Source organism: Dreissena polymorpha, chromosome 3 (genome assembly GCF_020536995.1).
Source record: "Dreissena polymorpha isolate Duluth1 chromosome 3, UMN_Dpol_1.0, whole genome shotgun sequence".
Lineage (NCBI taxonomy): Eukaryota > Metazoa > Mollusca > Bivalvia > Myida > Dreissenidae > Dreissena > Dreissena polymorpha.
The window spans coordinates 116,144,538-116,172,284 of record NC_068357.1 but is presented as its reverse complement, the minus strand read 5'-3'; the positions used below and the strand labels follow the sequence as shown (position 1 = coordinate 116,172,284).

General features: G+C 35.3%; 1 protein-coding gene across 6 annotated transcripts in view; it reads right to left on the bottom strand.

Annotated features, from left to right (window-relative positions):
• Window positions 1-27,747, bottom strand: part of LOC127871136 (eukaryotic translation initiation factor 2-alpha kinase-like) — a 626,118-nt gene that overhangs the window by 169,193 nt on the left and 429,178 nt on the right. The window contains exons 6-18 of one of the 6 annotated variants that reach the window (XR_008045158.1): window positions 20,898-21,010; window positions 19,624-19,742; window positions 18,860-19,001; window positions 18,123-18,278; window positions 17,335-17,472; window positions 13,349-13,502; window positions 10,454-10,568; window positions 9,179-9,282; window positions 8,309-8,431; window positions 7,238-7,381; window positions 5,581-6,760; window positions 4,810-4,974; window positions 3,840-4,456 (exon numbers count right to left, since the gene is read on the bottom strand). Coding sequence is in view for 5 of the 6 variants with exons in the window: in XM_052413850.1 (XP_052269810.1) it covers window positions 4,307-4,456; window positions 4,810-4,974; window positions 5,581-6,760; window positions 7,238-7,381; window positions 8,309-8,431; window positions 9,179-9,282; window positions 10,454-10,568; window positions 13,349-13,502; window positions 17,335-17,472; window positions 18,123-18,278; window positions 18,860-19,001; window positions 19,624-19,742; window positions 20,898-21,010 (2,803 nt within the window). In the remaining variant the exon portion in view is untranslated. Of the gene's footprint in view, window positions 1-1,197; window positions 4,457-4,809; window positions 4,975-5,580; window positions 6,761-7,237; window positions 7,382-8,308; window positions 8,432-9,178; window positions 9,283-10,453; window positions 10,569-13,348; window positions 13,503-17,334; window positions 17,473-18,122; window positions 18,279-18,859; window positions 19,002-19,623; window positions 19,743-20,897; window positions 21,011-27,747 lie in introns of those variants that run through there. The other 5 variants (XM_052413850.1, XM_052413851.1, XM_052413853.1 and 2 more) reach the window with 5 other exon arrangements.

Genomic DNA, 27,747 nt, shown 5'->3' with positions numbered 1-27,747 from the left:
TGGAAGCATGTGCAGCAACAGTGCTTTTCCATTAAAACTCAGTGTACAAATTAAATACCAATTGACATATGAAGGTATCTGTCAACAATTGGCTCTAGATTATCTGAGCATTTTAGGATTAAAATACCTTGCCATATTATACAAGGCGCGTATTGCCCGCGTTAATCAAATTTCTTATTCGTGGACAACGTAAACTTGTTAATTTTTAAACAAACTTTGTATCTAATAGTATGTCAAAAGGATATACGATCTCTAAATTGCATTTTATAACGTTCATATATAAAAGGATGACACTTACAAATATGAAGCTTATGTAATACTCTCTTTATTTCAAGAAAGTCGGCATTGCGCAGATTTGAAAAACACATAAACACAACTTTAGACAATAACTTATCAACAGCACTATGCTTGTTAAAAATGAATTTATACCTGCTTACGAACAAACGAATATTGTTTTTTTTAAACAGGGAAACGTGTATAAATGTAAATAACAGACCGTCATAAACATTGACATAAGCAGCATGACGACCGCAATTTGAATTAAGCGTTATAAAGATAAAACGGCTATTCACGTTACACATCATTAAATGTACGTTTTATATTCTGGAAAATCAAAATCTAGACCTTGATGATAACCGCCGGCAAATATTTATTTCTTCGGTCGGCATCCTAAACGGGGGAGGAAGTTCCATGTCAACTGGTCGATTTGCTGAAAAGTCTAAACTTGCACGATGAAAACGGCTGCACTGTACTTATTAATTTCCGCCATGTATCTTATTACGCGGCCATTAATCACTGGCGCACCCTCTTTTTGCGATGCATTAAGAGATGATCAACAACCATAGTATACATTGCAAAAAACAACAACAGCACATTATGATAATGGGTATGGTGTTGAAAAATAATTTGCGTGATTGTAGAGAAATTAAACAGGGCCGTTTACATGCCGTTTTCGAAAATACTGCCCGTGTCTCATCGCTGTAATGATCGCTGACGTTACAAATATTCCAAACAAGCGCTTCAACGAATGTCAAAATCCAATCATTTTCCAAAGTTAATGTTTTCCAAAACAACAACAGGCACGGCTGTTTCAAAAGTACTGCTTCCATGATAGTTTTGTTTCAGTCCGACATAAATGTGATCCAATAAAAATTTTGCAGTTTCATGTATTGTTTACATACAGAAACAACAACAAAGATGGTTTTAATTTTATTTTTCAATAACTATAATTTATGGTTAGTATCAATTAAACATGCTTATAACAAGGGCATAATCATTTGACAAGTGAGCTGCGTCATGCAAAAATGGGTATTATGCCATATGCGACCAGCGTAGCTCTAACCCAAAGGCTGGTCCAAGGGCGTCGGAAGCAAATTGACATTGGGGCGGCGGATGGGGTGGGTCTGGGAGGAGGTATCCCGCTCCCGTTGGTGGGGTTCCGGGATTTTTTTTTAAATTTTAAAATCAAATAGCGCATTTTGGTGCGTTTTTATGCCTGATACCCGACTATTACAGGCATATTATGAATGACAAAAGTTGTGACAGACAGACAGACGATGAAGAAGTGATCTCTATATGGCGCAGTTTGTACTTTGTAGCAGGCGACACAACAATAGGGATCATGTGGGCTGAAAGATCGTTCTTCGGGATTTTTTCCCGAAATTCGTTTGGTGGTTTGGAGTAGACATATTGAAATGACACAAAAAGTGGTAAAAAAAACATTAAATAAGTTTTTTAGAATTATCGATTTAATTTGAGTAATTACAATTAATTCAGGTATCTTGAGGTGTCTTTAATTTTGTGATAATATAGGACTATTGGATATTGGCACATTTGTTTCATGTCATACTTTCTTTATATTAATGAAAAGAAGCAAAGGCTAAGATCATACCGACAATTAAAGATTCCCAGGTTTAACTACTCAAGAATAAAGGGATAATCGTTATAATAAAGACCGAGCAATTAACAACATATTGACACGTACACTACCGCGGGTGGGTGATGGCAATCAACAATACATGTGTCATAACCGCGAAAACGTGATTACCTTGCTTCGTGGTAAAGATATTTTCAAATAAATGGGTATTGAAATGAAAAAAAATGAAAAAAGGTCTTTGCCGATATGTCATTTTTGCCGAAAATATTGGGGAGGCGGCCGTCGCCCCTGCCGCCCAAGCTCCGACGCCTCTGTGGTCAGGAGGTACCATATCTTGGAAAAGTTGCCAAAAAACCTTGCGTGACATTATAGGAGAAAGACAATCTTTCTAGCAAACAGCGCCATTGTGCAGGCTGGTCTGGAGCTATGCTGGTCGCTAATGGCATAAGATCTATTTACGCATTACCGGATTCAAGTGAAAAATGTCGGGGGATGCATCCATAAACTCATTAAAACCAACACATAACAAACATAAAAGTAACAATAATATCATTGTTTGCAAAACAATACCATAACTAATAAGTATCCATGTGTCATTCCAACAAATACAAATTTGATAGTCAATTCATATTCAAATACACTATAATTATAAACCGTTTTGTATTCCATCCATGGTTACAATGTATATTAGTTTACATAGTTATTACAACAACCACACATGCAATTCAAATCACAATCTCAATGCATAATCAAAAGGAGATTTCAGAGATAAATGTAAACACTTTCAGAGTACTGGTACATAGTATATAATTATGTTCAGTTTTGCCTTCATTATAAAAACTACAAGGATATACTTGTACCTACTAATCTTACTGTAATTAAAAATCGGTATACTCGTATAGAAAAGCTTGAAATGATTTGTGAACAAAAATATTGTGTTACATATTAGTTATAACACACCAAAAACACAAACAACTTAAAATGATTGTTCATATTATATAATGCAACCAGCCACCAATAAAAGCAAACGCGTTTCTCTAAATAACCATATTCATAATTAAATTTTTAACCACAAAATATATGGTTTCTGTCATAACATTAATATGCATGACCATGTATAAACTTGTCGAACCATCAGAAAGTTCATGAAATTGATATGTAATACATGCATCAATTACCACACCTAAAAAATAAAGACTGTTTGGGTGAAATGACAAGTGTCTAAAGTCTTTTCATACACACTGATGTTGCCCAAGTTTTGATGGTCGTTTTCGAGACCATTGTTGAGTTGAAATGAGAAGAGTTTATGTTATATTCTGAGATATTGTTGGTATGAAATGACAAGTGTCTATGGTCTGTTCTAAAACACTGTTAGCATGAAATGACAAGTGTCTATGGTCTAGTCTAATACACTGTTAGTATGAAATGACAAGTGTCTTTTGTCTATTCTGATAAAACTTGGGATGAAATGACAAGTATCTATGGTCTGTTCGAAGACACTGTTATGATGAAATGACAAGAGTCTATGGTATATTCTGAGACCCTGTGGGAGTAAATGATAAACATCTATTGCAAACTTTGAGACACTGCCAATTATTAACAAGGGACCAGGCATTTTCATGGGATAATGCGGGTGAAAAATCACAAGGCTAGAGTCTGTGAGGTATAAGATGGCACTGTTTGATGAAAGTCAATGTGGATATGAGAAACTTACTGAATAAATGGGTTTTCAATGACAAATAGCTATGACACTTTGTTATAATGAAATACAAATAAATTCTTACATATTAGCTCCCTAAACACATGGACACAGACAAATCCATAATATATTCTACAAAAGATATAAAGACAAAGGGCCATGTTTCAGCCAACACTATTCAGGGTCATTACTCCTTTCTTTATAATCAATTTACAAATTAAGGTCATTCAGCTGTGAGAGTTTGAGCAAGATTTAACAATTTACCTTTTAAATACAAAAAAAATGTAAGTATTTTTACGCATTTGTAGTCCCTCAGAAAGTTTAATTTTATTTAGGCCTTTCTTACTAAATCCAAGTTTTAAAGGTTTCAATTCAAACCCTTAGATACTGATGATCAGTAAACAGCATAAATAATGGAATAATGAAAACATTTTCCAGTTCTCACAATACTGAATGTGTATTAGTCAATAGATGATGTACAAAAAAAAACACACAAACAAAGTTAACATAAAGGACAATTAACATAAAGGACACGTTTTTTTTCAAAATACAGTACTGAAATCAATATTAATGCTGAAAACTTTTATCAATAACAATAATCTAAAAAGATTCAATTGTTTGGAGAAAACAATAAGTTAATGAAATGGGTAAATGAAAATTGTCAATATGTGCTACAAATTACACCTGTGCTAATGAGTTAAATGATTCAACGTATGGATAAAAATATGTGTCTATGAGCTATTCTGAGATACAGTTCGGGTGCGGAATCTTCTTGGCATCCTTCGACTCTCGAACTCTTTCAGCAACTCACTGTCCAAGATGGCCTTGGCAGATGGACGGTCCTCAGGCTTGGGTGAAAGCAACCAGCTCACAAACGTGGCCTGAAACAAGGTAAGATAGACTAAACATTACAATTTTAGATGTATAATGTAGAAAGTGATCATCAATTGGACGTAAATAATTTTTTAAATTATATTTTAAAAATTGTGTTCATGGTTGTTTGCTTGTTTTGACTCCTTGTATTTTTTAAAAAGTATTTCAATCAAATCACAGAAGTCAGTTAACCTATTCCCAGTTTACCTGGGAGAGCTGGTTTACAAAAACAAAGCACACATACACGTCAAATACTCATCAAAGCCTCTCTTTGTAAAACAATCAGAAATCGGTTAATATTGACAATTACAAAATAATTAGGAATATTTGTTAAACCGAATAACCCTTTTATACTACATACTTCTTTCTGCATTTCCCGATTGAAACGTTCTGGAAAAACCTGTCGCTTGACGTTCACAAGCGTGTTGACTCGCTCCATCTGAGTAGCAAACGGGTACAGGAGCTCAAAGAGAATCACACCCAGTGAGAAAATATCCACCTTAGCCGAGTACTTCTTACCACTCATCTGTAAAGGCAGGGAATATATGGTTACTATGGATACTATGGTGGATATTGTATAGGAATACATGGTTACTGTGGTATCTATGGATACCATGGAGGATGTTTTTCGATCTATTGCATTAATTTTTTTTAAAGTTTGTATTTAAACACTCCTGTTTTAACAATTAAATTATCTGCATCTTCTGCAAATTCCTGGTATGTCAAATAATACATTTTATACGTGAACTGGGAACCTGTACAATGATGGTCTTTATTGTAAATTAATTAGGGAATAATTTTATAATTGTGACTTCAACATAGTGTTCAAAAGAAAACAATGAAGAAATCTTAATATTTATTTTCCTAATTGAAGCAAAACGTTGTTTTTGCAGTACGGATGATCTATTTAACTCAATAAATAACACATTTGCTTATACATTTGCCTTACGGTTGCAAATAAGTTGGCAAATATCTAGTCAATTTTTTTTATGTTGCAACATGCATAGCTTTCCATTAATAAGTTGCAAGTGTATTATAAGAGAACTACATAATCCTTCCTTTAAAACAAACTATCGTTCTTTGATATGTAAAAGATGCAAGATTGAAAGTGAAAGCGAATCTCTCAACATACTTGTTCTGGGCTCATATAAAGTTGCGTGCCCACTTGTGCCGTGTGCTTTTTGAAAGGGTCTCCTACAAGCAAGACCTCGTTTTGTTCATCAGTCAAGGCAGTTACGAGACCAAAGTCTCCCATTTTCACTACCCCATCGAGGGAGAAGAATATATTGGAGGGCTTCAAGTCTCTGTGCATAAGACCCGAGTCATGTACATACTCTATTGCTGAGACGATCTGGTCAAAAATGTCCAACACACTGTGACGGTCACGGTTTAACGTGTTTGCAGAAAGCCAGTCTTTTAAAGTATCTTTCCGACATAGCTGCATTTGTATGTAAAGATAAAGTTTAGGCTTTGGTGTAGATCTATCCGCTTCAGTTGTGGTAATTTTCTTGTCACAATCTGCTTCGTCTTTGTGCTTGGTTTCTTTTTCTACAGTAAGATTTGCAAGGTCCTTAGATGGGGAACGCGAGTGCAACTTTACACTGAGCTGTGAATTTGACCTGGAATGTGTTTTCTTGAAAGGGTTTGTAGTGTCGATGTTTGAGCCCATACTAGAGTCTAGACAATTCCTGGAGAGATTCGATTGGCAGCCTTCACTTATGTCTTCTATGGAATCCTTAGAGCTTCTATCTCCGCATCCAGAATCTTCGAAGACAATCTGGAATGCACTGTTAGAATCCTCCATCCGCACAATATGGTCCTCTGGCTCCACATCCTGAATGTCCCATACAGATTTACCAGTGGTTTTCGCATTGTTCACATTATTATTGCTGTTTAGATTATTGTTATGTTCGTGTCTGAATGATATGTCAACACTGTCATCCAAATGCCCTTGATTTAAATTTGGAGTACCCACACCACTAAATGATCCACTTTCATCGTTCTCTAGATCTTTTCTATGCACCCACCAACCCCTGGACCTATTACTGGTAGACATATCTTCAATGCCCCACCCACTCTCAGATATATTATGCACTGAAAACTCTTCACTAGCTCCTCGCTTTATCTGACCCTCGGTTAATTCAAGAATATTATCTCCAAGGGGATTTTTTAGAAAATCTAGAGGACTTGTCTGAAGCTTTGGAGAGTCTTTCAAATTGTTGTTGCTAGATTCTGTTTGCTGTGATCCCCTTGCAAGTGGACTTGGGGTGTAGCTGGTGTATTCTGAGAAGATAGGGGAGGTAACTCCTTCACTGTAAGATGGAATAATAACAGATTTCATGTAAGAGTTACATGCCTTAGCAGGAATGACACTACAGCAGTATATCATGTATACACTTTTAAATAAGTCCAATTTGAAAACTTAAAAACAATTAACAGCAAGGTAACACACAAAGCTGGCTATAGCTGTTTGAATGAAAACTTAGTGTAGTTATAATTTATATATTCATCTTCAAGTGATGGTGGGCTATGGCTTTTATTTATCATGAGAAGTAAAATACAGAACACTTCCAGTGTGATGATCCTTAGATCACTTAATCTGTCGGTCTACTAAAATATTTTTTAAATACAAAAAATAATCCCCATATCCTTTGTTTATAGCCAAAGCATTAAAATCATCACTGAATAGGTAGAAGATTTGTATCATGTTCATAAAAACATAAATGATTTCCCCTGCCAGTAATGATGTAAAACAACCACACATGAACACATCTTCTGCCTATATTTACCTGCACTCAAAAGCGCGATCCCTCTCCTCCTGCCAGCCCGCAGGTGGTGACTCAATCCACGTGTGGAAGTAACGCACTATGCCCACATGGTCTAGCTTGGCCAGAGTCTTCACTTCTCTCATGACCTTCTCCTTGGCTCCGTCACTGAAACAATTATTTGAACCACCATATATGAATATGGGGAATAATGCATATAAGATAAGTGTCATCCCATATTAGCCTGCGCAGTCCACACAGGCTAATCAGAGATGAAACTTTCTGCTTTAATGACATTTTTTGTGAAAAGGAAGTCTCTTATAAACACAAATTTTTGTCAAGCAGGAAGTGTTGTCCCTGATTGCACAAGCTAATTTGGGACAACACTTTATCCACATGCATTTAACCCCATTTTCACAACTCATTTATATTACTTAATATACTAGTATCAAAGCAGTATTATTGACAGATTTTGTAAACAAAAATATACATTTAACTTTAAGGGGTCTAACAAAAATCTGGTATAAGTATTGATAGTTTAAACAGCATGCTGTGGGTATTTGCAGAACAAAGTCTGGGTCAACAAAATGGACTATGAAAGAGTGTAAATACAATGCACTTATGGTTACAATAACATATTAATTTGCCATAACCTTTAACAAAGTTGGTTATTAAGCTAATGTGAAGTGGGATTTTACCTGGTTGGGCAGTGACATACTAAGCTAATGTGGAGAGGGATTTGACTGGTTGGGCAGTGCTATTGTGAAGTGGGATTTTGACTGGTTGGGCAGTGACACACTAAGCTATTGTGAAGTGGGATTTTGACTGGTTGGGCAGTGACACACTAAGCTATTGTGAAGTGGGATTTTGACTGGCTGGGCAGTGACATACTAAGCTGTTTGGAAGTTGACAATAACCTGTAGGACAGTGGGATTGTAGTCATTAAAGCAACAGGATACATAACTTCCGGTAAGTGGGATATTGTCATGTCTGACCATGGGATAATAATCAGTTGGACAGTGGGATACTTACCTCTAAACAACTGGAATATAAACTTGCTAGACATACTTATCTGTTGGACAGTGGCATACTAACCTATTTGGCAGAGGGATACGTTTGATGGCGTAGTGGCACTCATCAACCTTGTTGCGGGCCTCAAACACCACACCAAAGCCTCCCTTGCCCAGCACATGCATGTGGTCATAATCAGCAGTGTACCTGCAACCAGGTCAAAACAGGAATAAATATTGTGACATTTTGAAATTAATCGTTTTAATATACTATTTCTATCCAAATAAAATTTGCCAACATGTCAGTTGATCCCACAAGCCAAAATTAGTTTTTTTTGCACATGTTCTTTACATGATTAACATAGAAATGAATTTACTGCAGGTTAAATTGTATTTGTACCAAATTCATTTTTACATTCGTTTGTATTGGCGAAGTATCTAGACTTATTAAGTTGAAATTTCTCACATCTTCATAAAGAAGGATGATAATTTATAACAGTACTGAAGTTACAGAACTTTATGTCATAGACTTTCTTGAAATTCTTACTCTAATCTTTAGCCAGATGTTGATTTGTCATGTCTTTGCAAGTATAAATACAGGTATACAACATTAAAAAAATATGTTACCATTAAAGAAAGCACTTACACCTGGCAAATCAATACAAATTCCATTATAATCAGTATCAAGGTCATTTAATCATACCTACCAGCTTGTGTGTGATCTTTCATCTCAAGACATTGTTCCTTTAGGTACCACACTATTAATTTTACTTCAAACAATACTCAGCAGGCCTGCACAAAATGTAAACTTAGGATGTTAATAATAACTACCTATTAGTCTGAAATTTGTATTGTCAAGAAATTGTTTCTTCAGGTACTACACAATTTTTTTTACTTTTAAACACTCAGCAGACCATGCACAAAATTCATACCTAGCATGGTAGACAACTCTTACCTGGACTCAAACTGGTCAGCAGAGTTCTGTCGACTTGGCAGAGTAACTGCCCCTTCTGAATCATTCTCCACATCCTCCTTGGGAGAACTGGTGTCACTCAATGGCTATATAGATCAATAACAATTTGTGGGAATGTTGGTGCTTTTTATTTGGAATAAATGTTTGAAGTCAAAAATAATATTTGTATTTCAATAATATTTATAACTATGATTACTCTCTGTGACATGCGGTATCAGACGGTATCCTGTATGTGAATAACACTGTTTTATATCTTGATTTCAAAGGTTTTAAAATGTATTCAATTGTTTATATTTAATTGAATAAAAGCAATTTGAAATTTCTTTAAATAAGTATAGATTTGTGTACATAGATGTTACATTCTTAAAGTGACCTTTTCATGTTTTGGTAAATTGACAAAATTGAAATAAACTGTTTCAGATTTGCAAATTTTCGTTGTAGTTATGACATTTGGGAGGAAACAGTAATACTGAAAATTAACCATGCTCTAAAATATCCATTATATTCATTGTTCGACAATTTAAAAACCTAAAAATTATTAAGTTTTACAAACGCGAAACAATGGAATAATTTGGACTGATTTTTGGTCTCTAATCTGGAGTACTGATGTTATCGTTATATTTTGTGACATTACCAGGATTGCTTATATAATGTATGAAATACACCACTCAATCTATGGGCAAAGATGGCCTAGTGGTTTACCTGCTCGACTTTTAACTCAAGAGTCAGTGGTTCCAGCCCATTTGAGGAATACTTTTTTTCTTTCTTTAATTTTATTCTTGTTTTTTACGTTCCAATTATTACATTTTTCAAATTCAAAGTATTTAATGACAAACTTCAATACATTCTCAAATCTGTGAAAAGATCCCTTTATGCCAGAGTTCAGCGAAATATAAACAAGGCAAAAAACCACCAACATCTTATCAGCATTATGTATCTTTCACTCCTTGGTATTCCTTCTAGTTTTTCCTGTACTAATAGGATTTGGGAAACATCTCATTCGTTCACGTACAACAAACTTAACATGTCAATGTAGAGCATATACGAACGTTAACATTCTATATTCTTTCAATTGCAGAAGCAAAACCCAGAGCCAGCTGAGCTCAGCCTAAATCCCAAAGACAATGCAAAGAAAACACCAACATCTTGATCAACATTATATATATTTCACTCCTTGGTATTCCATCTAGTTTTTCCTGTGCTAATAGGATTTGGGAAAAATTCCTATTTCAAGACTGAGGATTGAATCAAACATACCTGACTGCTGCTGGAGCTCTGCTCTATTTCTCTTCCATCCCGGACCCTTTGTAATCGATTAAGTACGATGTGGGTCAGCACAGAGAACACCACGCTTATGGCAATCACTTCCTTCCTGTGAGAATACAAACAAACAGGTGCTCACTAAATGACCTTTAACTTTGTATAGGGCCCACAATAAATGATTGTGCAAATATTATTTCAATCAGGCATTCTTTGTGCACGGTTTGTTGAGTGTTAAAATAGTTTTGGTCTTTGTCTCTGGAATAAATACCAATCATGTAAGAACAAGAAATAGACACATAAGTGATGAACACCCACCAACATAGAATGCATTTGTATGTAGCAAGCTGTTACAATGGCAATAGAACCACAGGGTCAAGCAAATTTTGACCAAATGCGCATTATTTGATCAAATTTTTTGGAGACAACCAGTACAATATTTTTGTATTTGAAGTCTTTGGTAAGAATCAGAGCTTCCACTAGCTTTCAAAAGATGGAAGTCCTGACTTCCAAGCTTTGATGTATGAACATCATGTTGGAGGTAACACTTTTATTTCAATATATTTAGTAAACCCTCCCATATGTGAAGATTTATGGCTACATACATGTTTCATCTCTATCCATTGCCCGATAATCCAGTATAATTACTAATAACATTCTCAAACCCAAATTTATGGCCTATATAGACGATGAATGTTTAAAAAAACAAACTCATGAACATTTGCTATTTAACTTAAGTGCATTTGCTATTTAACTTAAGTGCATATATAACGTGAATTGTGGAATGGGAAATTCCCATTGAACATGTGTGAATCAGGTGGCACAATGTGCAAGCATGGAGATATGTAAATATTTAGTAATAATGACCAATCAATTACAGAATTAAATGTTAGATGAACCTCTTTTCAGAGAAGGTTGAAAAATGAAAGTGAATTTCTGATAAAAACATCTGTCACTAAAATTTACCAAGTACCTAGAGCTTAATCTTGGACCCCTTCTTTCTGGGACACATTTAAATCTAAAATAACGCATCATACAGAAGTATCAGCGTTCTAAGGAGCAAACACAGTCTAATGGTGTTGGTCCGTATAACGTAAATTGTTGAATTATAAAATGACATAATTAAATTTGTTATAGGAAACTAACTTCAAAATGTTTAGGTTAAGCCAACGCTTACAAATTCTAGTTTCAAATAAATAGTGATCATATGTTGATCCTTTGTCCTGATAAAAGTGTAGGACAATTATGCCACAAATGTATGTCAAGTCATCAGCATGTAAAGCACGAATTGATTGACTTTTGTATAAAAACTTTGTTGCGACATATTTTCAATTAAAAGTTTCGTAGTTCATTTTAACAAAAATCAATATTAGCCACTCTCTGAGAAATTTGAGAAATTCATGACATAAAGAAGCTCCTAGGTGAAGATAATTGAGTGAGCGACCAGATTTTCTATTTAGATTTGTATGTGCTGTGAGTTAGAAAACAGGATTATTGGAGATCCCGGGGACTTTCACAATTTGTAAAATGGAAGTTTTGGGAGCAATTTACGCTCGGATATCCACTAACAGAAACGCTGAGGAATAATACTTTGTTTCAGAAATGTCAAGTAGGAAAAGGAGCATAACATTTGTAACTGTTTGCACAGGACAATACAAATCACACACAAATGACTTCAAATCATTAGGAGCAGAGCTAGCAAGTTTGAATGTTGTGTGTTTAAAACAGGAGGAGAATTTCTCCGCACAAAGCGTCTATAAATGAACAGACAGACAGACAGATGGACTTCTGTGGTGAATCACACACATACATACATCATAGCACAACTAGAAGAGTTACTCCGTATCTTGTCCCTTAATCTTTCAGTAAAATTAGCACAAAGAAATAATGCAAAGTGACTAAAATTGTGACACCTATTAACTCTATCATAAATGACAATACATGTAATAATTGCTTTAGCAGCATTAACACTTTATTGTGTATAAGAAACACGTTAATTTATAAAAATACACAACTAATTAGAGCTTTTAAATGAGTGAAAACTTTTAAGTTATAAACCAGAAGCAAGAAGGGAGGCGGAAAACGACAACGGGCGAGGCATGGTATTGCGCAAGGGGGGGTTAGAGGGTTAGGGTTAGTGTTAGGCGTCAGGTTAGGGTTTGGGTTAGCCTTAACCCAACCCTAACCCTAACCCTTACCCTAACCCTTTTTTGGGGTTATCACCCCTGACCATGCCTCGCCCGTTGTAGTTTTCCGCCTCCCAAGCAAGAATGATGCTATCATATAAGGGAACTAACTGCAACAGTGTTGAGAATTGAACTGTATGTGATTTATCTTCCTTGTTAACAAGAGGTTATAGCATGCAAATATCAGAATACTGCTAGCTTATTGTTTAATGTCAATATCAAGTTTTTTACAAACATTCATGCAACATTACTGGATTTTGAACCTGTTTTCTTGATAATATTGCAAGAAAATATTATTAGACCCTGGCAGAGCTTACAAATACTAGAAAATGTTCTAGTATCTTCAGTGTGTTCAAGCCCCATGTACAACATACAAAATTTGCTTTAGATATGTTAAATTATTAACTTGCTAAAAAAAAGACAGCATATTTGCTTACTGTTATATTACTTTTTACTAAGAATTATAATAACTGAAAAAGGTTAGTTTACACTACTTGAGTTACAATATTTCTTGGGTGCCAATCTTAAACTTATTTTTGCTACAGTGACATTTTATTACAGTGTGATTAGTAGATTTTGACGATTTGGATAATAACTCATTTTTCATGAAAAAACCCCAGTGAAAACAAAACCAAACCTACGAACCCAACATTTGGGAAATTTTGGAGTTAACAATTCACATTGTATTATGGCCTTAAACACTAACCACCACGTCCAGAGTGTAACAGGCATGGCCAACACATCCTCATAAAGAGTGGACTCATGCGATTGGTTCCCATCACTGGTCGCTTCTGACATACCCTCCTTCTCTGAGACAGGGACCTTCATAGTGAATTCTGGGTACAGGTAGAAGCCATTATCTGGAAATGGGAAGAACAGGTTTACTTAAAATCAAGGGATCAATTGCAAAAAAAGAAGAAGATAGATAACTAAATTCAGGCAGCCCTTGCAGTGACTTATAGGTAAAGGTTCAACACATTATCTGGAAATGAAGAAACATGCTTGAAGAAATTAACATTACCGGACACTTTAAAAGTGATATCAAAAGATAGAGAAGTAAATGGTGCTCTAATTGAGGTGAAACACAGCCTGTCAAAAACATCTGGCAGTGTATTAGGTTTCTTCAAGACATGTCTGTTATAATATTTAAGTCACTTAATTGTCAACTCTTCGGCAAAATGACAATTAAAAATAAATTGTCATACATTCTTAACAGAATTTTTTAATAATGTTACAAAAAGCAAAATGAAAGTCCAGACTAAGATTAATGTTAAAAATGTCCCTTCATTAGCGGACAAACATCAATCAAAATAATATATATTTTTTAATTAACGCTTTACAATGATATCTTGGTGAGTTTTAAATCCAACTTTTTTCTTCCTATCATGACTGTGAAACACTATTTCAAACATGAAGTTTCATTTCAGTTGTACACAGTTATGATTAATTCTACCACCTCTTTCACCCACACCTTATGAATTTGAATGAATTTTCTTTTTGCCACTCTATGGCAAGCGGTTCGACGCATAATCCCAAGAAACTAGGTCTCTCATGAGAACCTAGGTTCTCAGAATGAGAACCTAGGTTCTCGCTTGAAGATTGCACATGGCTTCAAGAACCCAAGTTTTCAAATGAGAACCTAGGTTTTCATGAGAACCTAGGTTCTCATTTGAAAACCTAGGTTCTCAGAATGAGAACCTAGGTTATCATGAAAAACCTAGTTTCTTGGGATTATTCGTCAAACTGCTTGCCATATCCATGGTTTTCATTTGGGAACCATAGGTTCTCATGAGAACCTAGGTTTTCAGAATTACGCGTCTTTAATACTAAATCCGTGGTTTTCATTTGGGAACCATAGGTTCCCATGAGAACCTAGGTTCTCATGAGAACCTAGCTAAGGTTTCCAGAATTATACGTCTGACGGCGTAAACTTGCTCGTTTGGAATACGGGACACATATTATTCAGGGCGCAGAATCAATGGGGTTCACATATGATTACACACGAGCTGGACAGAATGAAAACACGCCGTTCAGGACTTTATTTTTGCAGATATCTCAAGCTATTGAAATATGTTTGCAAAGACTTTAGTGCATAAGTTTTTCTTGCAGTGTGGGCCGATATCTTACGATTGAATAAGACATTATTACACATTATCAATAGAGATTAAACTTCTATTTACACCATAATGATTGCTTACTATATCACAGACATACTTTAAACAGAAAACTGTACCGTACAGTCGTTTGAGGCCAGAACAAGGGAACTGAATATCTGAAACTCATTTAATGCTGTAACAATGAATTATGTAACGATTTATCTGAATTTGTTTCATTTTTTAGTCTCAAAATAATATTTACAATTAAAGATATATTTCATAAACAGTTTAATTTTTTATTAACGTTTTCAGACCAATGTCGACCGATTACTTTACTAATTTCATTCCTTAAGAAGTTTCCTACAAGTTTCGTTGAATATAACTTAGCATTGTCTGAACATCGTTCAAAAAATGTTCTTAGGGAGTAACATTCACTGTTTCATGTCTATTTCTTATCATTCAACACATATGCCGCCAGGGTGTACCAAGCAATGGGAGACAACTGGAGGTTAATTATAGCAAGCGGTTCAAAGCATAATCCCAAGAAACTAGGTTTTCATGAGAACCTAGGTTCTCATTCTGAGAACTTAAGTTCTTGTTTGATATCCAAGGTTTTCACAAGAACCTAGGTTCTCGACAGCTTTTTCGCGTCAATCTTTCTGATAACCTAGGTTTTCCTGAGAACCTAAGATTTCATTTGGGAACCATAGTTCTCATGAGAAACCTAGTTTCTTGGGATTATGCGTGGAACCGCTTGCCATACCACTCAATTTTGTAAGAATAGCCTTTAAACATTAAATAACATCTCTTTTTACAAATGGTTACATAAAGTTCAGAGGGATTTCCTAACAGTTAACATCTCTTTTTACAAATGGTTACATAAAGTTCAGAGGGATTTCCTCACAGTTAACATCTCTTTTTACAAATGGTTACATAAAGTTCAGAGGGATTTCCTCACAGTTTTTTAAACTACAATTATGTATGCTTCAAATTAAAGTGTTTTTATTTGAAATTCTTTATTCGTTTTGTTAAGTTACAAAGGATAACCAAGTCAACAAAAGAACCTATTACCTTCAAACGCAACCAAAGAAAAACGTTTTGTTCAAATACAGATTAAATTATCTTTTTCCAGAATACCAGATGTGCTTGTAAATAAATAGGTCATGACCATAACAACTAATTCAATAAAAATTGTTTCAACAATACAAGGGAATTTTGTAGACCACATGAGACATGATTATACATACATTTTAAATATAAAAGGTAAATGTAAAGTGATACAAAACAGATAGCAAGATTATCAAAAATGGGATCGACAATCATTCTTTTATCATAGCATCAATTCAATTACATACAAGGTACTTATACAAAAAACTAATGGCTACTGTTGGAAAGATATTTTGCCTAGTTTACGTCATATTCCTTTTGTTAAAAAATTGATTTGTAAGCATTTTGTTTGAGTTATGGAGAACAAAATCAAATCACTTAAACTTTTTTCAACATCATTTGGCCACTTATGGCACAAATGTTAAGTTTTATCTGAAAATAAAGGTTCATGTGTCACTCATCCAAATCGGTTTGGCGACCTTTTAGGGAATCAAAATGTCATTTATGACATAACATGTAATATAGCACAGCCAAAAAATAGTTTTCACGCTATTTAATGATATTCTCCCTTGTTCCACCAGTCTTTTGCAACCACAATTTCACAAAATTCCCCCTTCTTCAAAAAGTAAAATAAAACAACTAACCAAATGCAAAGAAACTTCTTAAAAGTAGCATGGTTTATTTAGAAAAACATTTTAATGGGTCATCAGATTAACGCAAAATCTGTAACATATCTAAAGTAAAATGATATAAATGATATGGTGTTGAAATAAGTACCCATGTACCGGTATATGTTATGTTACAGAAATTAAAATGACTGTTTTTAGCTTCATTATTATTGATCTTACCCTCGTGCAATATCTTAGACACAGTTGCGATACACGAACTAAGTTTTCTTTGTTTGAATTTCTTGCCGTTGTCACAATATTTTAGTCATGCACACTTTTCCAGGGTTATCTAGTTTACCATCACCATGTGCACATACTAATGCCAGTAAAGGACAACTGCCCCACTTGAATAAGATGAAGGAGGAGAATGGCTGTAAAAATAAAATCAAGAACAAGAGCACCACATAACGGGTTCCACGCTCAGCTGCGGGTGCAGTTTTGAATAAATGAAAGCTTGTCAGATTTTATTTTTTTTTAATTGGTCATAGTGACCTTGACCTTTGACCTAGTGACCAAAAAAGGGTGTGGCATGTAGAACTCATCAAGGTGTAGCTACATATAAAGTTTCAAAGTTGTATGTTGAAGCACTTTGATTTTAGAGCCAATGTTCAAAACCTTAACAAAATGTTTTAGCACGACGTGGACCACATGACAGGACGAGCTGGCTATGACAATACCTCGGGTTTTCTCTGAAAACAGCCGAGCTAAAAATCCCCTCACAAATCATTTGGACTGGCCCGACATGTGTATTCTAGTGCTCTATCAACAGAACTAGCTGTCCCACATTGACAAACAGTTGATAAAATGTAGAAACCACATACCAAAAGGATAGTTCTCATGCCATATTACAAGGGCATGGTCATCAGGCTGATCACACTGCTCTGTGACCATGTTGATAGGTGATCCTCCTTCAATCTGCTGGGCTTGGTTGTTTCTCATGGAGGGGGTACGCCACTGTGCTGCAAAGAGAAGGTGAAAAAGGTTTATCTTCATTTTTTTCCAAGTTTGTGGTTTTGGAAAAAGAAAACACTACCCGACTTTTAAGACAAACAAACTTATTTTAGTCAGAACTATATTGGTATTAAAATGGAACAATAAATGAGCTAAAAGTAGGATAAATCACACCCATATTTTCTGAAAAAATCACAGTGTCTATTCAAATTACAGAGTATAAGTTGCTCGTCCTATATCCAGAATTAATTGAATTTTTGTTAAAAAAATAAATGTCCTCAAACCTTAATTGCTAGGATATTAATGAGAAATTTACACCCTATTTCAATAATCATCACTTGGAACCAAAGAAACAATATATTTGAATAAAATCATACTTAAAGACAAATAAATACATGTATAAGTATGTATGACCCTTGATTTCTAATCTAGGTTCATATAGCATTACATGAACAACATGTTATTATTGCATATGAATGTTTGTCTAAATAAATATCAGCACCGTTTTGCAAAAAGGGTGTTTAATGCATGTGTGTAAAGTGTCGTCCCAGACTAGCCAGACGACACTTAACAAACGCATTAAAACTGCTTTTTATTTTTCATGTGAATGCTGCATATATCAGTCTCAAATACGCTGATGAACTGTTCCCATAGTTACCAGTGTTGAGGTACGGTTTCCATGACACTCGAGGGAGGGAGGCGTCAGTGTTGCAGGTGGTCATGAGGCGGTCATCCTTGTATTTCTCTGAGGCCGCCATCATTTTCTCACGCATTCGCTCCGAAGACTGGACATAAAACTGCTTGTCATGCATACCTGGATAAGCAAATATCTAGGATCATAAAAGGTACATGATTCTGCTGAAAAGGGACAGGTTCAAATAATTTGCTTAATCAATTAAATTTTCTTAGTGAAATTCTTGTGGTCTATTCATTTAATTAACTATTGATTATTTACAAAATATCTTTTTCATATAACATCAAACTTTTTTTATTTACCAGTAAAGCAGGCAGCAGGGAGAAAACAAACAAAATGTGATTGTGAAACACTATGTCCCCTCCATATATCTGACCTCTGACCTTGATCTTTGACCACTCAAAATGTGCAGCTCCATGAGATACACATGCATGCCAAACATCAAGTTGCTATCTTCAATATTGCAAAAGTTATAGCAAATGTTAAAAGTTTGCTGCAAACCAACAAACCAACAAACAGACAGGACAAAAACAATATGTCCCCCAGTATAGACAGGGGGACATAAAAAGAGGTCACCGTATCTGAAAACATTACTTTTGTTATCACTGACAAACAATCAAAATTTTCCATAAGATAACTCTATGTTTGGTACCACAAAAACATTTATTCATTCAAAAACATTTATACATTATTTTCCTTACCAACATAAAGTAACGGTTGATGAATAGGGGCGTCATCAGCAGAGAAGCTGGACAGAGCTGGAATGTTCTTGTTGTCAAAGAGATCGAGTTGTCGCAGTTCCCCCTGGTAAAGCAGCCATACGCTGGAGATGGGACTCTTGAACTGAACAAGGACAATGTGGTTGTTTATGTTTTTTAACAGGTTGGCATCCCTTTATTTTAAGACCATAAGGGTTCAACAATCTCTTGATAACGAACTTTGCTTGTGTTAATGTATTTGGTATTTTTATGGCAAAACTGCTAGAAAACTTTGTACATAAATAACTTCCTAAACAGCTTCCATAATTGAGATAATTTTAAGTGAAACAACACAATTATCTTTTCACTTATAAAATTTTCTGTAAGTGTAAGCCTATATAACATTGTTTAATCAATCCCTCCACAGTCATTTTTATTTGAATTTTGTCAATATAAGAATTTTTATGAGAAAAAATGCACATTAACAGTAAAAAGCTTTTTTTTAAGTAATGAGATTTATTAATCTAAACCTATTTATTTTAGCTTGATTGCATTGAAAATTGAATGCTTATTGAAATGCTCTCAAGTCTGGGTAGAACCAGAATTCAGTGTCCTTGGTGGAGGTGTAAACATTTCTCCCACAATGAGGATCAACCTCATGACCTCCTGGTCTCTCACCAAACACCATATCCACTACGCCACAGCAACTTATTACACAAGTTCTGAATAAGGTCTATGTTTGTAGTTACTTCAATAGAGCACAGTACCTTGTACGTCCACGCCACCGACTGGAAGTTGTCTGGACTCACTCCCACAACCATACCATCAGGAACCACGATCTTCACTGTGCCGCTAAACATGTCCATAGTGTCCGCAGTGTCCTCATCTACATGAGGAATTTAAGTCCATGGGAAATGATCAAAATACGCACAAGCCGGCATGCACTGAACTAGTAAATTCTGAAACAGCTTGCTCATATTTCAGTTTCAGTTTCTTAGGACTAACTTTTTCTTGGTCTTAAGTCATAATATAAATTATAGCATGATTGGTCTTATTGCTCATTTAAATGACTGCATATTGCAAAAAGTGCAAGTCTTAATGATGGTCTAAGATAAACCCATTTATGCCCAGTGGACTCTCCCATCCTTGTAAATTTGATCAATTTATTTCCAAAATTAGGGATGTCTAGTATATTTATTTCTATATTTAGAAAATTACTTACTACAATTCCTTTAAGCAAACAGCGTAGACCGAGATGAGACGCCGCATCATGCGGCGTCTCATCTGGGTCTACGCTGTTAGCAATGTCCTTTTTTCAGGACGCCAGGCATGAATGGGTTAATATCAAGTCCTGATTTCTTGAACTTTTTGAAATGATAACTACCTCAAGGCATTTATCAATCAAAACAATACATGTAAAATAAGAAGCGTAAAATATTAGTAGAATATAAGTTTAAATATAAAAGTGTTTCTTTAAATAGGTTTAGCAGTAAACAAGAGCTGTCTCCATAGGATGACATATGACCAATATTCAAACTTGACCTAGATATTGTCTAGATACAACTTCTGACCAAGTTTGGTAAAGATCGGATGAAAACTATTTGAATTAGAGAGCGGACACGAAAAGTGGTTATTGAAATGCACTAAGTGACCCCGTGACCTAGTTTTTGACCCGGCATGACCCATATTCGAACTTGACCTAGATATTGTCTAGATACAACTTCTGACCAAGTTTGGTAAAGATCGAATGAAAACTATTTGAATTAGAGAGCGGACACAAAAAGTGGTTATTGAAATGCACTTAAAGACCCAGTGACCTTTTTTTTGACCCGGCATGACCCATATTCGAACTTGACCTAGATATTGTCTAGATACAACTTCTGACCAAGTTTGGTAAAGATCGGATGAAAACTATTTGAATTAGAAAGCGGACACGAAAAGTGTGACAGACTGACAGACAGACAGACAGACAGTGCGAAAACTATATACCCCCTTTTCTTCCAAAGGGGGCATAAAAAAAACAAAAAAAAACATTTTATACCGTCAACTGAACATGTGACCTCATCCCGCTCAGTTTCATCGTCATGGTGATCAATGACCTTGTGATGACCTTTCATGAAGGCAACTTCATGTTGACCAACACTGTAGTTCCACCTGCCGAAAGAAACCAACCTGATCAGTTGCAAAAGACAAAGTGTGTTTGGTCTTTCTGTTTTTTTTGGGGTTGTATGCAGCCTTATTGCCACGCTGAGGCACAACGAATCTGTTGCCTCAGCTTTAATGTTCAGACCCCCAAAAAATCATTTATAAAATACATAAGACTAATGATATCAGAAAATATCAAGGCAGGGTTTTTTCCAGCCAGTTTGGGAAAAGGAGTCTGGTCAAATTAGGATTTTTTCAATCAATAAAAGTGGAAAATTTGGAGAAAAAAAATCGACAAAAATCGACAAAAAGGACCAAATCGGGATTTTTTTATCAACAAATATTGACACAACAAGTCTTTTCCTGGTCATTTTGGATACAAATTATATGCTTATATATTTAGTAGGTTGATTAAGAAATAAAATTGAGATAAGGAGTCGAATAATTATAAGTCATAGATAAGCCACTTCTTTATAAGAATTTTTTATTTTTTTCAATGGGGAATTTTTTTTATAATTTCGGTTTGGGATCGGGTCCATTTGCATTGGACACGGGTCAATTGTACGGCCTTTTTTACATAGCAGAAAAACCTCAGTAAGGGTTTGCATATCAAAAGTTGTTGAGAAACTATAAGGCAGGTAGATTTAAGTTGGGTTTGTATGTGTTACAACATTATGTTATTCAATAGATAAATGTATGTTCTACATATACTTAAAACTAAATATGGGGAAGATGTTGGAAGCATGTCCTTTCAACTGACTTGGCATAACCTTGCCTCTAGCTACACCACTGGCACATGTTTATTCAACAGTTACAAACAATTATTGACTAGCTTTTGCGTTCACAGACACAGTGTGTTTTTTCACCATTTTGGGAATGGGGCAGGGTCCCTTTGGAGAGAAACAGTTCATTGTTATGAATAAAATTGGGAAATAACAAATGCTTTAAAATTGAGTTTAAGAGTGATTTCAATATGACATTTACTAAGGATAATCTATAATGCTTGATGGGAGATAATCTTAATGTTGAGACTTATTAAAAAACTCTGATTTTGTATAATTATATATTTTTTTTAAAAACCTTTAATTGGATATGTTAAGGTTCCATTTGGAAAATATATTTTTCCATTGGAAATTGGGTCCTTTTAATGGCCCCTAAATTCAAAGAATAACAAGCAAGTTCATTGAATGGATATCCCCCGCCAATACGCTTCTGGACACAAAAGTGTTATATTTGACACTCAAAAAAGCATTTTTTCAAGATACAAAGGGCCATAACTCCATTATTAACAGATGGTGTACATGTATGCAATGCCATTTGGCGTGCATCATCCTCTTCACCATATATATATACTTATACCAAGTTTCAATGAAATCCGCCAAAGCACTTCCAAGATATGGCTCCGGACACAAAAGTGGCGGCCGGACGGACGGAAAGACGGAAGGATGGACGGACAACGCCAAAACAATATCCCTCCGCCTTTGGCGGGGGATAATAAACACTGGTTCATATGCTTCAATTTGCTGCTTTAGCATCGAAAAATAATATGCAAAGTCAATCTGTGATTGACGAGTCAAAGCTGGTTGATTATTATCAGGGGTGTAATTTAAGAATATTCTCAGGGGAGGAAAATACCCTATCCCCCCCTTTAGGGTACTTCCAAGGTGGCGCTAAGGACGAGAGATGTTTTGAAATTTCACAGACAGTTATAAAGGGTGAGTAGGCTTCATATGTTTATTTTAATATGTTTTGCATTATTTAAACAATCAGGCAAGCACAGATTCATTTATTCACAAATGCACAGTAACCTACAATAACAACACAAGTAATATTACAACGTGAGTTATATATATTATATGTGGCATGATGGAGTTTTTGAAAGTAAATCTATGTTTTTTGCCTGTTTGAAGAGCCAATTTCCATGCAATTAATTCTCTAATGACATCAAACGATTGCGTTCAACATGTACTAACTGCTGCATGCACAAACACATTGGCTTCTTGCAGATTTAATAGAAAATTTTGTGTTCTTTCAAAAGAGATGGAGCCCATGCAAAGGAGGTGGCGCAATTGGCAGGAGGTGGCACCAATGCACCATATATGAATCATCACACGACTTACATGTACATATTACTATCATATGTAAGTCATGAGATGATTCATTTATCGTGCATTGGTGCGTTTTAAAAGTCTGATTTTAATCGGAAGATTGGGAAACGAAAGCCAATGACATCGCTCGTTTCAAAATGCTTAGGCAGAAATTTCCAGTGTAATATGAGGATAGTTTTCGCCAGCCGCGGATTTTTCGGGCCGCTTTTGAAATACACATGCGGAATTGGTCGAACCATTTTTTCCGAATTTACGCGATTCGCGGAAATGACCCCGGACAACCCGATCCGCAGAAATCCACGGAGAAATCGCAACCCTGGATAGATTATGTTCCTTTTTTATATTTCTTTTTTATATGTGTCAATGTAAATATTTAAACCCAAATATATACAAAATATATACACAGTCTATAACAAAACAAGATAAAAATATGTAAATATATAAATCACCAACTCAATTGAAAAGTCAGCAACCTGAATAAAACATAGTGCAGGATATAAACCCAACATATGTAATACTAAATAATTCCAATAACTAAATTTTTAACATTTTCACAATATTTTTACTACAACACATACGTTTATACAGTAGGATATTTCAAGAAATAATTAAAAGATGCTACTAAACTGCTGCTTGAAACGAAGAGTTTTGTCCCCTATTAATCCAAATGCTTAATTCACTAAAAGGCAAAGGTCAACAAATCTTAATTCGGCGAAAATATGTCGTTGTTGTTGTTTGTTCCCACTAAGTTAACATCTCTAAAAAATTTGGTGAGCTCGGTCTTTAATTGTTAACCTTCTTTAACCATACTCAAATAACTTTCCAGTTTTTTACTATATTCAATGACACAAAATCTCTTTGCAACAGATGATCGATTCATCAAAATTATGTAGACTTTACTTTTTAAATTATATTTCATTATATAATTAAGAAACAAAGATCGAGCACTCAACCTGGTATACCACTTACATGGTATAAAGTTGGCACGGAAAATTCAAATAGCTGAAAATGTGCATTGGTGCCACCTCCTGTCATGAACGCGCCACCTCCTTTACACTGGCTCCATCTCTTTTGATAAAATGCAAAATTATCTATTAGATCGACAAGAAGCCAATCTTTTTCTGCATGCAACAACTTGTACATGTTCAAAGCGATGGGTTGATGTCTTTAGCAGTTTCATTGGGTGGAAATTTGGTCATCACACAAGCAAAATACATTGATTTTCTTTTGAAAACTTCACCATGCCACAACTAATAATGGTCATCACGGTTCTAAATGGGTTGGAATTATATGTTTCTGTACTTTTGTGGATGAATGAACCTTTGCTGAATCGCGCTACATTGCCTGATTTTAAAAATAATGCAAAATATGTTGAATAAAAACCATAAAACCTACTCATCCTGTAGAACTATCCGTGAAATTTCAAAACATCCGGTCCTTAACGCCACTTGGGAAGTAGCATTGGCTCATTTATTAATGCATCACAAAAAAGGTGGTGCCCGTAATTAACAGCCGTGATAATGCAATACACTAAGTTATACAGTAGATTCCACTTCATTGAATGTCGGATAATCGAATAATTCGGTTAATTGAATAGAAATTCAAAACACCAAACCATTTGCATCTCTTCCCGTTTTAAAAATTCCACATATTCTGATAGGAAATATGGTGTATTTCGGTTAATTGAATAGCCAATTTTCTATTGAACACTATAATCCACTACTATAATCCAGCAAAGAATGTCATAAATCTCCAAGGATACGCATGGTATCGACGATTTTGACAGACATGCTCAATTGACTGCCTTTTTTTTCATTTCACACCATTCATGTATGCAGCGTCTGTCAAGCGTCACGTGACTAACAGGTGTAGTATGCGAGCAAGTACAAAGCAAACACTGGAGTCTCCGGTGTGCAGTCTGAGGTGCAAACTTTCGAATGCAAACTGTCGAGTAACACACTTCAACAGTTTGTTGTCGCTTAGAAACAATTAAAGAGTGTGTTGCTGATTAGAAACAAACTGTTGACATGTCTTGCTCGACAGTTTGCAATAGGTGATGGAATGTTACACTATATTCTCAGTTCGTGTATAAAAACCTACACAAATGCGTCACAGTAAATCATATCTAAACATGATGTCAAACAATCGAAAACGCACACATTTGTCAAAACATCGCAGTCTTAACACTGCTGATCATGTTTTCACAATAACCAAAATTAAATCCAGTATTGACCAGATTTTCTGGTAAATCAGTACACAGTACATTATCTGTTTCAATACTAAACTACCTGAAAGAGCGTAATGTCAAAGATACAGCATTCTCCTCGCTACAAAGTTTTCCTTCAACGTTGTATATACACCCACGCTAATTTTCGCGCGCTTTTTACCAAGACAATACATGAGCAATAGATGTTGCTAGCGTTAGCGTTGGGTAAGCAATAAAATGAAAATAGGAAAAATCATTACACGCACAGTATGGCGTGACATTGTACATTTACATTGCTGCATAGTTTTCGCTAGCTTTTTGTTGGGGGCAAAGGAAATACATGTGGACGTTTTATTTAAAGCTAGAAAGTGTGTTTTGGATTACAAAATTTGTATTCTCATTTGGGAATTCAACAAAACATTTATATTATATTTATAATGGATTCAATATTAAATTCCAATATTAACTTTTTTTAAACGCTTTACGTGTCGAAACAATGTTTTGATTATGCATGAAAAGCACAATTTCCAGGAGGATTACACCCGGTTAGTGATAACATTTGAAACTATAACTGATTCCGTATAATTGAATACTCCGGATAATTGAATATTCGGACGTGACAAATGGGCTATTCAATTAAGCGAAATCTACTGTAATTAAATTATAAATTTTTAACAATTAACACAACACAATAAAATCTGTTTTGTTTTTCTAATAGTTATCTACAAATAATTCACAGTTTTAAGATTCAGTAAAAAAAATGTAAAACAAGAGCACCGCCTTGCGGGTGCAGACCGCTCATCTATTTTCTTTTTAAAGGTGAAGGGACTCTCATTTTCAATCACAAAGGAGGGAGGAGTGGAGTGAAGAGGGGTGTATAGTGTGGGGTTGTGGACATTTATTACATTATCTTCCAAAAAAGCGAAAAAAAAAAAAAAAAAAAAAAAATCGAGGGGGGGGGGGGGGGGGGTTGGGGGGGGGCGATGGGAGGGGGGGGGGTTTGAGTGCGATGGTTGGACGGTATTTCAAACATAACAGTTTTAAAAAAAAAAATGGGAGGGGGGGGGGGGGGTATAGTGTGAGGGTGTGGTGATAATTTGTGAGATGATCTTAAAAAAAAAAAAAAAAAAAAAAAAAAAAAAATTGTGGGGGGGGGGGGGGTGGGGTGGGGGGGGGGGGTATAGTGTGAGGGTGTGGTGGTCATTTGTGAGATGATCTTAAAAAAAAAAAAAAAAATTAGGGGGGGGAGGGGGGAGGGGGGGGAGGGGGGGAGGGCACGGGGGATGGTTTGGGTGGAGTCTATTGTGGTATGTCAGGTAAGAGTAGTTTCATCAAAGTATCAATCAAATCTAATCATAAATAAAGAAGTTATGGCAATTTTAGCAAAATTTAATAATTTGACCTTGAGAGTCAAGGTCATTCAAAGGTCAAAGTAAAATTCAAGTTGCCAGGTACAGTAACCTCATGATAGCATGTAAGTATTTGAAGTTTGAAAGCAATAGCCTTGATACTTAAGAAGTAAAGTGGATCGAAACACAAAATTTAACCATATATTAAAAGTTACTAAGTCAAAAAAGGGCCATAATTCCGTAACAATGACAACCAGAGTTATAAAACTTGTCCTTTTACTGTACCCTTATGATAGTTTGTGAGTGTTCCAAGTATGAAAGCAATATCTATGATACTTTAGGAGTAAAGTGGACCAAAACATAAATCTTAACCAAATTTTCAATTTTCTAAGTATAAAGGGCCCATAATTCCGTCCAAATGCCAGTCAGAGTTACATAACTTTGCCTGCACGGTCCCCTTATGATAGTTCATAAATCTTGCAAGTATGAAAGCAATAGCTTTGATACTGTAGGAATAAAGTGGACCTAAACACAAAACTTAATCAAATTTTCAATTTTCTAAGTATAAAAAGGGCACATAATTCTGTCAAAATGCCAGTCAGAGTTACATTACTTTGCCTGCACAGTCCCCTTATGATAGTTAGTAAGTGTTGCAAGTATGAAAGCAATAGCTTTGATGCTTAAGGAATAAAATGGACCTAAACACAAAACTTAACCAAAATTGTCAATTTTCTAAGTATAAAAAGGGCACATAATTCTGTCAAAATGCATGCCAGAGTTATCTAACTTTGCCTGCCCAGTCCCCTCATGATAGTAAGTAAGTGTACCAAGTTTGAATGCAATAGCATTGATACTTACTGAGAAAAGTGGAACTAAACGCAAAACTTAACCAAAATTTTCAATTTTTTAAGTATAAAAAGGGCACATAATTCTGTCAAAATGCACGCCAGAGTTATCTAACTTTGCCTGCCCAGTCCCCTCATGATAGTAAGTAAGTGTACCAAGTTTGAATGCAATAGCATTGATACTTTCTGAGAAAAGTGGACCTAAACGCAAAACTTAACCGGACGCCGACGCCAACGC